Here is a 14,559-nt window from a genome sequence, read left to right as displayed (position 1 = left end):
CAGGCCTAGTGGAACTTCTTATTCTTTTTACTGCCCTTTTATTGTAAGAAGTCCTTTCCAAAGCCCCCGCCCCTGATGCCATTGACCTAATTCCAGTTGTATGGCTCCATTCAAGGTCGAGGAATAACATTAAGTGCATGGGAATAAGTGACCAGTAACGAGAGTAATACCTGGCCAATTTTATTTGAAGACAAGAGAAATTTCTCACATCTAAAAGAACATGATGGACCAGAAATACAGGAAACAGGCTTCAAGGGACCCACGCAGACCAGAAGAAGCTTCTGAAATGAAAATGATGGGCCAAGAGACAAGAGACACCATTCACCTCTCCATAGTTTGACAGCAGCCTCTGACAAGGATACCAGATGCACTTTTTTCCATTCCTAACTGGGTCTTCATCTTGAGTGCTAAATCACATACAGAGCTGTAATGGCATAAGCAGAATAGGGTAAGGGATGGAGGTGGGGTTCAGACATGTCCTAACTATTCATCCAACCCTTGTGGGGCCAGAAGCTTTTGTCTTCATAGATGAACCTTGTTTCCTAATGCCTGGATCTGCAGGATTTAGAGCAGCAGCCAGATGATTTGCTATCCTCTGCTTTGCCAGCAGCTGACTCGCAGGTGGTTGGACTGGTGGGAGTGCAGGAAGTGGTCACTGAGCATGTCGGCTCACTAGGACTAGTCTCTGAGACGGCTGTTTTGCAGGGAGTGGACTCAGAACCATCTGCTTCACTGGAAGTGGACTTTTCACAAGTCGGCTTACAAGGGGAACTTGGCTCAGAGCAAACCGGCTGACAGCATGCCGGTCGAGAAGCAACGGAGGTGACACAGGCTGGTCTGCGCAGAAAGGGTAGGGAGTAGCCTGGGCGGTAGCAACTTGGGCGGTAACAACTTGGGCGATAAAGAGAAGTCAGGTAAGGCTGTCTACAGCTTAGAGGAGAGGAATAGATGGGGCGGTAACAAGAAGGGCGGTAGGAAATAGAGGCAAGGCAAGGTGGCCTGCAGGAACCCGGCACGTAGAAAGTGGGTCGGGAGCAAGCTGGCCGGCAGACAGCAGAGGCAGAAGACCCTGGTTGGCAGCAGAGTGGTTGGCAGGAGGTTGGTCTGCAGGAAGTTGGCACACAAGTTGGTCTGCAGGAAATGGGTTCACAGCAAATTGACTGGCAGCGTCTTACTACATAGCAAGATGGTTGACATGGACTGGGCAGGCAGACATTTTGTTGGCAAGGGGTGGGTTGACAGCAGGCTGGTGTGCAGATGCTGGGGATACAACAGGAAGGCTCTTGGGCTACACAAGTTGACTCACAAGGAGTGGGTAGGCAGCAGATGGTACGATGGCAGACAGGTTCACAGACCAATGTCACACAGGAAGCTGGCTGGCAGCAACTGGACTCAGAGCATATGGATGGGCAGCAAGCAGGCACAGAGCAGACTGGTTGGCAGCAAGTGGGCACAGAGCAAGATGGCTCACAAGAACTGGTCTCACAGCAAATGGGCTGGCAGCAAGCTTGTACAGAGCAAACTGGTTGGCAGCAAGTGGGCACAGAGCAGATGGGCTGGCAGCAGCTGGGCTCACAGCAGGATGGTTCACATGGAGTGGGCTCACAGCAGACTGGCTGGCAGCAGCTGGGCTCACAACAAGAGGATTCACAGCAGCTTGGGGCACAGCTTGAGGATGTGTTGCATGGTTCTTCACAACTAACCAGCTGCCATGTTGGACTTGGGCAGGAAGCGGCCAGGCAGATGGTGGGACTTTCACAGCTCACGTCTGTGGAGCAGATAGAAATTGCTGGCACCATGGTGCAAGTCCCAGAACAGCAGCTGCTAGACATCTTGGACCTACTTCTTTCTATAAGTCTCTAAGCTGTAGGGAGAGAGCTACCTGAGTGTGAACATTGCTGTGTGCCCTGGAGTTTTTATATCTCCTAAGTCATGGGTGCTTCCTCAAGACATGACATCTTTTCCTTGTTGTTGTTTGGACCAGTTTACACAGAAACATCTTATTAGAGTGTTTTTTGTTTGCAGAAGAGTTGCTTGTCTCCTTATTAAAATGTTTCTGTTTATTTTCTTGCTAAATGTATGCCCTTCTTATACTTGGGGGATCTCCATGGGGCCCTTTGTTTTATGGGGCTGTTGCTGGTTAACTAGTAGGACGTTACCATGTCTACATATGTGTACACAGATATATGATAAGTTCCAATATTTTTATAAATTCTCTGTCTCCAGAATGTCCTAATTTATTCCTGGGGAGAAAAATATTGCTTGTGGTGGTTGGACTAGAAGGCCTCTGTAAACTCTTCCAGCTATGATTCTATGATACTAGACAAATAGATCTGAGCTCCTTGATGCTACCGTTTGTCTGGTAACAAATAGTCCCTGACTTCTGTGTCAAATGAGCTATACATTTAGAATGAAAGGTTTACAAGTTGGGCCCAGAAAGAGCAATGAGAAAATTTATGTCCTCTAACCTTCTTTGAGGTGACAGATAGTGACTCAGTGGATAGTGCACTAGGCCTGGAGTCAGGAAGATCTGAGTTCAAATCCAGCCTCGAACATTCACTAGCTGTATGATGCTGGGCAAGTCCCTTAACCACTATTTGCCTTAACCCACTGGAGTAGAAAATGGCAAACCCACTCCAGTATCTTTGCCAAGAAAACCCCATGGACAGTATAGTCCATGGGGTCATGAAGAGTTAGACGTGACTGAATTATGACAACAATCCTTCTTTGAAGAGGTGTGGAGCATCACCTTTGTTATCAGACCCAGTTGTTGTTATGATTAGCTTTGATAAACTGGGTTTTTTATTCTTTGTTATAAAGAATGACTTGCTCAATAGGAGACAGGATATAGTTGGAAATGAAGATTATATGAAAACAAAATTTATCAATACAATTTTAACAATAGATTCATATGCTCACAGATTAAAGATCAGCTACTGCATTCCTTCTATTCTACTAATGGGTGAGCTGGGGCCCAAAGAGCACATGGGATTACAGAGGCCAAGCTCTCATCAAGATGTCTCCCACAAAACCAAGCATTCCTGACTCCACCACAGGACAACCAAAGTTCTGAAACCAACAAGGATTGGTCAAGCCCATTCATTTTCCCCGCTCATAGTAATCACTTGCCAAGACCTCCCTGCCTTCCATGCAAGCATCCTTCAGATGCTCCATCTCCTTCTTATCCACTTGTGAGACTGAGTGGCTCCTAACTTTGAGAGTCAGAAAAGGAGCAAAAGGTGAGATCAAAAGACATCAGGCCATATATGTGCTCTCTTGGTGTTTGTATCTCAAAGACATGTATCAATGTAGAATTACCCCTGCTGCTATAAGCTGGAGTGAAATGAGAAATAAACTATGTTTTAAACTACCAGAGTCAGATTTTCTGCCTGATGAAGAAGTCAATGTTTACATCTCAGTATGGCACTGGACTTGGCTTCAGGATGACCTGGGAGTTAATTGTGCCCAAAGCTATGAGAGACCTTGAGAAAATCACTTAAATTCTCTGAACCTCAGTTTCCTCATCTGTAAGATGAGCTTAATTTTTGCACCTCCCTTACAGAGTTGATGGAAGGAAAAGATGAGATAATGCACATTCAGTGATTTCTAAGCTTCACAGCACTATATGAAGGTAAGCAATTATGATGTGTTATCATTTCAGGGCAGAAGTCAAGTTTTCTCTCATGAAAACTAATAAGCCTTTTGGTTCAACTCTGCAAAGTGTTGTGCAGCCTTAGGAATATCTGTTGCCCTATTAAATCTTCCCTCTACTTCCACCTTTACTTCACTTATCACACAGGGTATCTCTGGCAGACATTTTTAGCAGTCAGTCAGAATACTCCAAATGGAAAAATCTCCTGCTTTCCTCCCCAAGACACCCTCCTCCCCTGTCCCAATCCATATCACTGGAAAATAGTGTGGAGGTTTATCCCTCTAACTAGAATCCTGGGAGCAATAAGAATGGATTTCATGGATTACTTTGTATACATTGGTATTTATGAACTTTATACTTACGCTATATTTGTATATGTACTTCTTGGTCTTCCTTATTAGAATGTGAGCTCATGGCAAGTAGAGTCTGTCTCTTTCTTTGTACTTGTTTCCCCAATACCACAGTGTATGGCCACATGGTAGATGCATAATAAATACTTGTTGATTGATTGAAGATTAAAGACCTACTAAATGAGGCCTGATTCACATAGATATATGGGAACTGAGATAACTGTTCAAGTCAGAACTTCTCTTTTCTTTCTTCATTAATCAAAAATATGTGTGTGGGAGGGTGAGATGTAGTAATAAAAAGAGATGAGCTTTCTGGCCTATAGTCCAGTCAAACGTAATGATGTTAGATGCTGAATTTGTTTAATTCTGCCTAGCTAAATAAGGATCTATTTATCTATTTAAGTCTATTACACAGTGAAGATCACAAAGGATATAGCCAATGTAGGGGATCCCCCAATCAGCAATATAACAACAGATTACTTTGTTGTCATTCATTCAAAGGGAGTCCCTTTCCTGGGGGCCAAGAATACCATAAGCTAGAGAACCAGGAATGCAGGACTGTGACTGTCGGGTGTAGAAACCTTTACAGGTTCATTCCACAAAAACTCTATGACTTGGTCCTTGGTTTACTTCTTGGGAATTTGAGAATCTGGTTTTCATATGAGCAGATCCCAACCACACCAAAGCCAGAGAAGAGACGAAAGAGCAGTATGGAAAGAAAGCTTACAGACAACCTCAGATCTTATACCCAATATGGCTATTTCTTGGTGCTATCTGGGATGAAACGGGGTAATATCACTTTGGAGTTTGCCTGGAAAAACATACACACACAAACACACACACCACCACCACCACCACCACCATCTACCCAGGAAAAATGTTTAATTTAATTCAATTCTGCATTTGTCATTGTCATGTTCAACTGGGAGAACCACCATAATGCAATGTAAATTGGGGACCTGGATTCTTAAACAGCTGCTATGGCTTCTAACATATGTAACACTAGGCAAGTCACTTAACTTTTCCAGGCCTCCATTTCCTTATCTGTAAAATGAGAGAGTTGGACTGGATGAGCTCTAAATCCCTTCCAACTCTTAATCTACCATCCAGTGACTTTAGGTTTCTTTTTTAAAAGCTCTTTGCCTGAGAGATGAAGAAAAGAAAGAGAAGTTCTGACTCTTTTGTTTGGCTCAGTTCCAGGACACCTATCACAATCAGGCCACCCCTGGCCAGTGTATACAATCAGCTATAGCTGACTCTAGGCTTTCAGTAAGTAAGATAGACAATAGGCCCACAGGACAAGAATACTCATGACATACATTGGAAACCCTAGTCAAAGACAAGTATTTGAAAGAAAGGCTTAAGAGGGTCAAGAACCATCTTAAAAAATTATTGATCCACAAAACCTTGCATCTGGAACCTCCACAGCTAAAACTGGCCTCCTAAATGAACTCTTCCATCTTGGCCCTACCAAAATGGTCTTGACTTAGTCTGAGGCCCCGGGCCTTCACGCTCCCTCAGAAACTTCAGGCCAAATATTCTCTCTCCCTCAAGCATTTGCATAGAAAGAATGATCATTTCTTTCTCCACCACTTCATGCTTCTTGCCTGGACCCACCCAATACACTGAAGGAAGAGCCAAGAAAACCAGTTGAATTATGCCAGAATGCTTGAATTTATTAAAAGGTTAGCAAAGAAGCCTGTTTGCATCTCAGAAGCAGCAGAGAGGACAGACAGGAAGTACATCCCAAAGACACCTTGAAAAGAGGGATGTCCTGAAATGACAAGATATTGAACAAGTTCATGAGAGGCAAGACTTGATAAAGAACCCTTATTTTTCTTTCTTTGGAGTCCTCGTTTGAAATAGTTTTATTTTTGTTTTTGTTTTTAAATTTCTCACCAGATAAGTCTTTTTTTTTCCCCCCTAATGCCTTGAATCTCTGGATTGGATATTTGTTAGCATTCCTTCTCTGAATGGACACGTGACAGGCTCTACAGTGGGAGGGAGGACACTGTCTTTGGATTGAGTGCCGTCCTAGGCAGGAGGTGGGATGGGGAAGGGGGTCTCTCCATCTGAGTTCTTCAAATAAAGATGTGGCCTCTGGGTTCCCTCCAGATGTCTTCATTTCGTGTCACACACAGGTGTTGGTTGGCAACAAACTGGCCCACAGCAGCACCCACAGCACCCGGACCCACCACAGCAACCTGACCCGCCGCAACCGGAGCCGCACCCCCCACAGCCAGAGCCACAGCAGCTGCCTCCGCAGCCTCCGCAGCCGCCGCAGTCGCCGCAGCCACCGCAGCCGGAGCCACAACAGCCGGAGCCACCACAGCCACCACAGCCACCACAGCCGGAGCCGCCGCAGCAGCTGGACCCACAGCAGCCACAGCAGCTGGGCTGGCAGCAGCACATCTCACAGCATTCCCCGGACTGGTCTTGTTGGCAGCCGCCACAGCAGTTGAAGCAGTCCGTGGGACAGCAACCCATGGTCCCAGCTGGTCAGGTCTCAGGACGGCAACGAAGCCAGAGTTCCCCAAGTCTGACCAGAGCCTTTCTGCCTGTGGCTTTTATATTGCCCCCCCAGAGGGTGTTGGCATGAAGCACAGGATGTTTTCTTTGTTATTATTTATGCTCATTTCCAGAGGAAGGGCTTATTAGCTGGCTGTTTATTTTCAAGTCTAGAGTAGCTAAACTCGTAAAAGAAAAAAAAATGGGGAGGGAGAAGGGGATCATACTTGCTTTGCTGCTAAATTAGGACTCACCCCAACTGTTATTTGTCCATGGAGTAAAAATACATCTTGTAAGAGACCTATCATCATCACCAGGTAACCCTCAGCCATCATTAACCATGTGTTGGTCAGAGGAATGTGAAGCCAACAGTGGCACACTCCTCTCCCGCATGCTCATTGGCGAGCAACTAGGAGCCAAAATAAATGACCCAGTTATTTTGAGCAGTTGGTCCATCAGAGAGCAGTCAAGAAGCCAAAAAGTTGAGTGTTCTCATCCATCTGGTCCATGAAGGGCTGCTTGACAAAGCCAGACAATAGAGCTTTTCACTTGGCTGCTCCCAGAGAAGAAAGTCACCTTCATCACCAGGTAATTTTTGCATGGCAAATGCATGTATATGTGAGTGTGTGTGTGTGTGTGTGTGTGTGTGTGTGTGTGTGCATGTATCTCTGTGTGTGAGCTTGTGTGTGTGGTGTCTGTGCATATCTGGTAGCTGTTGATGAGCATGAGTGAGGAATGAACACACCCCCTGTGAAATGAAGACTCATCGTAAAACACTACGGGCCTAGGTGTGACATTCTTGGCTGCATGGCACCCCCTAAGAAGTCACACCAGGTTTCTACGTGAGATTCCCAAGCATTGCTTACAGCTGGCAATGCCTTGAGTAGAGATGAGCAGGAATGAGAGCAGAAACAAAGACTTGTTAATAAAGGCTGGCTCTCTGGAGGGTGAGGAAGCAAATATTGGAGAGAACTCAGGGAACATAATAACTAAAGATATCAATAAAAGATATATATTTTAGAAGACACAAAGAAAAGAGAGAAGGTTGGAAATGGGAAGGCACTTTAGGACCCAAAGAACTGTGCCTGGCACTGTATTCTAGAATTTTATATTGCTGCTTTTCACATTTACTATAGTTATTTCCCCATAAACCACTCCCCAACACACAATGAAACTTTCTTTGTAACAAAGAAAAAAATTCATGCAAAGCTACGGGACACAGCAACATCTAACAGCATATGACACATTCCCCACACTCATAGTCCTCCCCTCTCTCCCGAGAGTATGAAGCTATGTTTTCTTATCAGTTTTCCAACACCAGATATCGTTCCCTACAACTCAATTGGAGTTCAACTGCTATTGATTGTTGAGAAAAGTCAGTGTTTAGAAGGCTTCTGAATAAAGGAATAAAGGCATTATCCTTGAGAACAGACTTCGGGAATTAGCTAAGTTTCACAGCAGATTCTTTTCTGACTATAAAATTTGGTATACTCTTGTTTTTTCAAAATATGGCATTGATTCATTTTTCCAATTGGAGGCTTTGAGCCCTCATCAAAGTCGAGCAATAAAAAAGACCACCTGCCCCCAAGCAACTGGAATTAGCTAATGCAGCCTTTGCTATAGGCAAGCCAGCCTGATCTAAATCAAGAAACAAAGACACACCCTGCTTCTCCCTATCCCCCATTAAATTTCTCTACTGGTGGATTTCCCTTAAGTCCTAAGCTAAAAATGCCCACCCACCCCCACAAATTTTACTGGAGCTGTTCATTGAGACCTCTCCTTTGCCCTTATGCTATTCTCCCTTCTATCATAGTTACATGTATGCAGATTGTATTCCTGTTCCCAAGCTCTTTGAAGGCAGTAAATGTATCATGTTTTTCATCTTTCTGTTCCCCAGCACGGTGCTATGAAGATATTAGGCACTTGATAAATGTTTATTGAATAGTGATAGAATTGAATTCCTTTGTAGAGAGACTTAGAGGCAGAGAAAGCCCTGAAGATCATAAAACAAGAAACAAAAGCATCTTTAAAGATGATCTAGCCCCAATCCATCATTTTACAGATGAGGAAACTGGCTTAGAAAAGGTAAGCAATTTAACCAAGGTCTTAGTAAGGAATGGCACACAACATTCCCACCCACTCATCAGTGGCCTACTGGGAGCCAAAATATCAATTATTCAGACCCAGAATTTGAACGCTCTGATCAGAGTTCATTTCCTCTGATTCCAACTCCAAGACTGTGGCCACTGTGCCAGGCTGCCTCTCTAGAGAAGGCTCAAGGAGAAAATTAGGACCCATTTGCTTTCCACAATCTGACCTTGAGCTAATGAGCCAGCCTTGGCATCCCTGGCAACTCACAGACTTGTCAAGCCTTCAACAGGCAGGCACTTGCTAAGGTAAGATATCACACTGATATACACTCATTGTCACCGGACAGACATTGACTTCTAAGAACTTCCTGGTCTGGTTATTTTGGGCACCTTGAGAACTTCTGCATAGGGAAATTAATGACACAATACATTGACCCAACGAGTTATAAAAAGCAAGGAATGTTGTCTGTTCTAGTGACCCCTAGTGTTTGACATGTGATATTACAACCAAGATTTTAAAGGATTCCTCTTCACTTTTGTTGTACATGTCTGCTCAAGCACCAAGGACAAATAGTGCAGTCACTATCACCTAGCCTGAAGCTGCCCAATAACACCCTTGTTTTACCTAAGGGAAAAACTATTTATATAGTTCAGGACTTGAACCAGTCCTGGGGATCACTCTATAATCAAATTCAGAACTTAAACCAGAACGGGGGATTACAGCATAACCAATCTCAGAACTTAAAACTAGTCCTGGGGATCACAGTGTGACCAAGATCAGAACTTAAAACCAGTCCTGGGAAATCACAGTATAACTATTTAACCACCCAATGGAAGAAACACAGAAATTTAGTTCATTTCAAAATTCAGCAACATCAACTGAACTGTGAAATGCACTCTACTAAGCTTTGTAAAGGTTATAAACATAATCAGGGTCTAGTCCTGCAGGTTCTGGATTGATGTGAACTAGATTTCACACCCTTGGCCCCTTCACAGCAAGAAAAAAAATCCTGTCTTGGTTTCTTTAGAAATGCTCCCCCAGGATATGTTAGAATGTCCAGCCCATGTTCCATGCATACTTATCCTCAGAATATAGCTTGTGTCTAGATCTCAGCTGGCAGGTATGAGTAAAAGGATCTACAGCTACTATGCATTCACTGGAAGTAATAATTCATACTGAGTACAGAAACAGAATTAATGTCACTGCATAGAAAACATACCAGGGACCCACAATATCCCATAGACAATCACCCAGTGAATTCCACTCCGCATCCCAAAAGCCCTAACTAGTCTCATAGTGTCACTCTATAATTTGTGTGCAACTGCAAACATGACCCCTGCCCCCCAGTCTATATAAACCCACAGCTTCGGGCACTGGGTCATGAGTTACACAAAGAAGAATAAGAAACAGTGTCTGCCCTCATGGAACTTACAGTCTAGAAAGGGATGATCATATATATGCACAAAAGAAAAAAAAAGCATATGATAATTCTCCCCTTGAAGTCCTCCTCCCATGTTTCACTGTGGCCTGGAGGTGACACTTGGTTCTCAAAAGCTATGCCTGCAGACCGCAAACTCTTACAGAATCCACCAAGCTTGAAAGGTATCAAGTATAGGCAAAGCAACAGATCCCATGTCTGGCATCCAAGAGCCTACCTAGCTAAGTTCAGAATGCCTTATTACCAGAACGTTGGCCTGTGGGTGATTAATTTCTTCAGGCAACAGAAATTGTCTACTGTCTAGGGATAGAGGTATTTGGTGTTTGCTGGAGGCACCATCCATGTAATCACAAATTCTTATCATGTCATGGTAAAAACTCAATAAATGCCATTAGAAAGATATGAATAAAGTTCAATGAAGTCAGTCAACACACATTTATTAAACACTTACTATGTGCCAGGCATGCTGTTAAACACTACAGATACAAAGGCCTAAGGGGACCCACGTAAATAGCTAGGTATGTGCAACATATATTCAGAATAAATAGAAAGTGACTTCAGAAGGGAAAGCATGAGGGGGTGTGGGGTAGTGGTGAGGACAACAAAGACTTCCAGCAGAAGGTAGCTTTTAAAGAGGGTCTTGAAGAAAGGAACTAAAAGGCAGAAATAAGGAAGTGAGGCAGTACACAGGCATGGCAGGCAGCTAGCTCAAAAACACAAAGATGCTTCATGGAGTGTTGTGTGCAAGAAGGCCAATATAGCTGGATCAAAGAATTCATGAAAGCAAGTAAGGTTTAAGACTGGAAATGCAGGAAGCCACCAAGTTGTGAACAGCTTTGACAAATAAAGGTGCTATTGAAACTTCTGGAGTTTATCAAGTAGGAGAATGGCATGGACACACCTACACTTTAGGAAAATCACTGGGTAGAGAATAGATTGGTATAGGAAGAGACTGGAGGCAAGAAAGAGAAGGGGGAGCGAATAAGCATTTATTAAGTACCTACTATGTGCCAGGTACTATGCTAAGCACTTCATAAATATTATCTCATTTGATTCTCACAACCCTATGATGCAGGTATTATTATTTTATCACCATCCCATTTTATAGCTGAGAAAACTGAGGCTAGCACTTACATAGTTCTTACTATGTGTCAGGTACTTTACTAGGTGCTTTACAAATATTATCTCATTTGATCCTCACAACAACTCTGTAAGGTAGGTGTTATTATTTTATCCCCATTTTATAGTTGAGAAAACTCAGGCTGAAAGAGGTTAAGGGACTTGCCCAGGGTCACCTAGCTGGTAAGTATTTGAGTTCAAATTTGAACTCAGGTCTTCATGACTCCAGACCCAGTACTCTATCTCCTGTGCCAGTTAGCAGACTCTGGAAAACAACCAGCAGACTGTCACAATAATACAGGAACGATGGGATGAAGGATTCAAACTAGGGTGGCAGCTAGGTGAGTGAAGAAAAAGAGGAAGAAAAGAGGAATAATGTCGTGAAGATAGAAACAAGATTTGGCAAAGGGATGAAGATGTGGCATGAGTAGAAATGAAGAGTCAAGGAAGACACCAAGATTACAAGATTAGGTGGCTGGGAGGAGGATGGTGGTGACCCCAACACTGATGGGAAGTTTGGAAAAGGAGAAGGTTTGGGGAGAAATATAAGAAGTTCTGTTTCAGACTTTGAGATGCCTATGTGACATCCAATTTGAGGTGGCTAAAAGGCAGTTAATACTGCAGGACTGAAGCTCGAGACAGAGACCAGGGTTGAATATAGAGATCTGAATATCATTTATAGAGATTATAACTGAACCTGTGGGTGTTGATGAGATCACCAAGTGAAATAATATAGAGGAGAGAAAGATGAGGGTCCAGAACAGAGCTTTGGGAGACACTCACAGTTACTGGGTATGAGTTGTATGAAAATCCAAGAAATGAAACTGGGGAGCAGGCTACCAGGTAGGAGGACCAAGGAAGAGTGGTGTCCCAAAATGCTAGAGATGAGAGAATATACAAGAGAAGAAAAGATATCTGCAGTGCCAAATGCTGCCAAGAGGTATAGAAGGATGAGGCTTGAGAAAAGGCTGTTAGATATGGCAGTTAGGAGAATCTGGAATCTTTGGAGAGTGCACTTTTCAGTTGGTTGAGATAGGAAGCCAGATGGCTGAGGGTTTAGATGAGGAAAGGAGAGGAATCAGAGGCATCTAGTGTAGCTAGCTTTCTAAAAAAAAATCTAGCCCAAAAAAGTAGGAGAGATATAAGACAATAGCTAACAGGGATGGTAGGGTCAAATGAGGGGTTTCTTCAAGTATGAGAAAACATGGATATGTTTGTAGACAGCAGGGAGATAGTGAAGGTTACAGAGAGAGTGAAGATGACAGTGGAGGTAATCTTCTGTAAAAACTGGAGGGGGTAACATCAATGCTGCATGTAGGATTCATCAAGGTTACTTGATGTTCACAAGGAGAAGTATCTTTTAGAGAAACAAGAGTAAAGAAGGAAGTGGGAGAATACATGTGAAGGAGATGAAATGTGGCAGTGGGGAGAAGAGGGATCTCTCAGAGGATGGTTTTAACATTGCTGGTGAAGTATGAAGGTCCTCAGATGGCAAGTAGAGGTATTCCTATTCCCCCACTTTAACCAATAAGTTGGGGGGAGAAAGTAAGCAGTACTAGAAAGGGTAGCCAGGGAAGAAATGTCATCAGGAGGGAGTCAGGTATCAGGGAGTGCAAGAAGATGAAAGGAGAAAAGAAATGGTTTAAGATCACAAGAAGTCTGAGAGAAGGTATTTCAGAGGACACAGGGAAACAATCGGACAGATCTCGAGCTGAACATTGTAGGAAGTTGGGCTGAGGTGGGAAAAGGCAGTTGGGGATGGGGGACCAGGGTTTGTACAGCCAAGGTTCCAGATCACTGAGATAGGTAGAATCTAAGGGGGTAAGAGAATACTAATCATTAAGGAATGATTCAAGTCAGACTGTCAGTAGTTGGAGAGATGCCCATGAAGGAAGCAGAGGTCATCCCACAAGGTCCAACTTCATGGTAGATAGTGATTTTCCATCCTGTCATTCTCAGGAGGCCTAGAATCCTGGATCCTAGTCAGGAGACAAGAAATGGCTATTAGAGATATGGTAGCTCTGGAAAAGACTCTTGAAGGAAAAATAGAAGTCAGTAAGTAGGTTCTAAGAAGAGAGAAATCACATTTGTCCCTAGATGTCTGGGAACACTACATGGAGATATGTCTAAGAAAAATTTAATTTTCCAACAAATTACTTTTAGGGATACAGTTTAACTTCATTGAATATTCTTTTTTTCTTTCCTGTTTTCCTTTTTATGTTTCTCTTGAGTCTTATATTTGAAGATCAAATTATTTGTTTAGCTCTGGTCTTTTCATCAGAAAAATTTGAAAGTCTCCTATTTCCTTGAATATCCATCTTTTCCCCTGAAAGATCGTGCTCAATTTTTCTGGGTAGTTGACTCTTAGTTTTAATCCAAGTTCCTTTGCCTCCCAGAATATCATATTTCTAGCCCTCCAATCTTTTAATGTGGATGCTTCTAAATCCTGTGTAATCCTGACTGTGGCTCCTTGATATTTAACTTGTTTGTTTCTGGCTGCCTACAGTATTTTCTCCTTGACCTGATAATTCTGGAATTTGGTTACAACATTCACTGGAGTTCTCATTTTTGGATCTCTTTGAGGAAGTGATCAGTAGATTCTTTCAATGACAATTTTGCCCTCTGGTTGTAGAATATCAGGGCAATTTTCCTTGATAATTCCTTGAAAGATGCTGTCCAGGCTCTTTTTTTGATCATGGCTTTTAGGTAGTCCAATAATTCTTAATTTATCTCTTCCAGATCAATTTTCCAGGTCATTTGTTTTTCCAATGATGTATTTTGCATTTTCTTCTATTTTTTTCATTCTTTTGATTTTGTTTGATTCTTGATGACTCAGAATCTTTATCTTCTGCTTGCTCAATTCTAATTTTTAAGGAATTATTTTCTTCAGTTACCTTTTGTACCTCCTTTTCCATTTGGCCAATTATACTTTTTCATGATTTTCTTGCATTACTCTCATTTCTCTGCCCAGTTTTTCCTCTACTTCTTACTTGCTTCTCAAAATCCTTTTTGAGCTCTTCCATGGCCTGGGACCAATTTACATTTTTCTTGGAGGCTTTGGATGTAGCAGCTTTGACTTTGTTATCTTCCTCTGGTTGTATGTTTTTATCTTCTTTGTCACCAAAGAAAGATTTTATGGGCTGACTTTTTTTTTTTGCAGTTTGCTCATGATTCCAGCCAATTACTTGAGTTTTAAACTCTTTGTTAAGGTAGGGGTCTGCTTCCAGCATGGAGAACATACTGTCCCAAGCTTTGGGGGTTTTGTGCAGCTGTTTTCAGAGATACTTCTAGGAAATTTTCAATGGTATGATCAAGGGCAAAGTATTTACACCTTTCCTAGCCTTTACTCTGGTCTATGAGTGACCACAAGCACTCTTTTCTGCCTTGGAACTGTGAGGAGG

At 42.8% G+C, this 14,559-nt stretch overlaps 2 protein-coding genes across 2 annotated transcripts; both read right to left on the bottom strand.

The window, feature by feature from the left end:
- Nucleotides 1–176: 176 nt before the first annotated feature.
- Nucleotides 177–1,872, bottom strand: LOC114049285 (keratin-associated protein 16-1). The gene has a single exon (XM_027870529.1). The coding sequence runs from the start codon at nt 1,830–1,832 to the stop codon at nt 543–545; it is 1,290 nt and encodes a 429-aa protein (XP_027726330.1). The 5' UTR covers nt 1,833–1,872; the 3' UTR covers nt 177–542.
- Nucleotides 1,873–5,666: 3,794 nt separating this feature from the next.
- Nucleotides 5,667–6,526, bottom strand: LOC114049286 (keratin-associated protein 17-1). The gene has a single exon (XM_027870530.1). The coding sequence runs from the start codon at nt 6,487–6,489 to the stop codon at nt 6,124–6,126; it is 366 nt and encodes a 121-aa protein (XP_027726331.1). The 5' UTR covers nt 6,490–6,526; the 3' UTR covers nt 5,667–6,123.
- Between the last annotated feature and the right edge of the window lie 8,033 nt (nt 6,527–14,559).

This window comes from Vombatus ursinus, unplaced genomic scaffold (genome assembly GCF_900497805.2).
Source record: "Vombatus ursinus unplaced genomic scaffold, bare-nosed wombat genome assembly UNPS02014797.1, whole genome shotgun sequence".
Taxonomy (NCBI): domain Eukaryota; kingdom Metazoa; phylum Chordata; class Mammalia; order Diprotodontia; family Vombatidae; genus Vombatus; species Vombatus ursinus.
The sequence above is the reverse complement of the archived record's forward strand: the minus strand, read 5'-3'. Positions and strand labels throughout refer to the sequence as shown.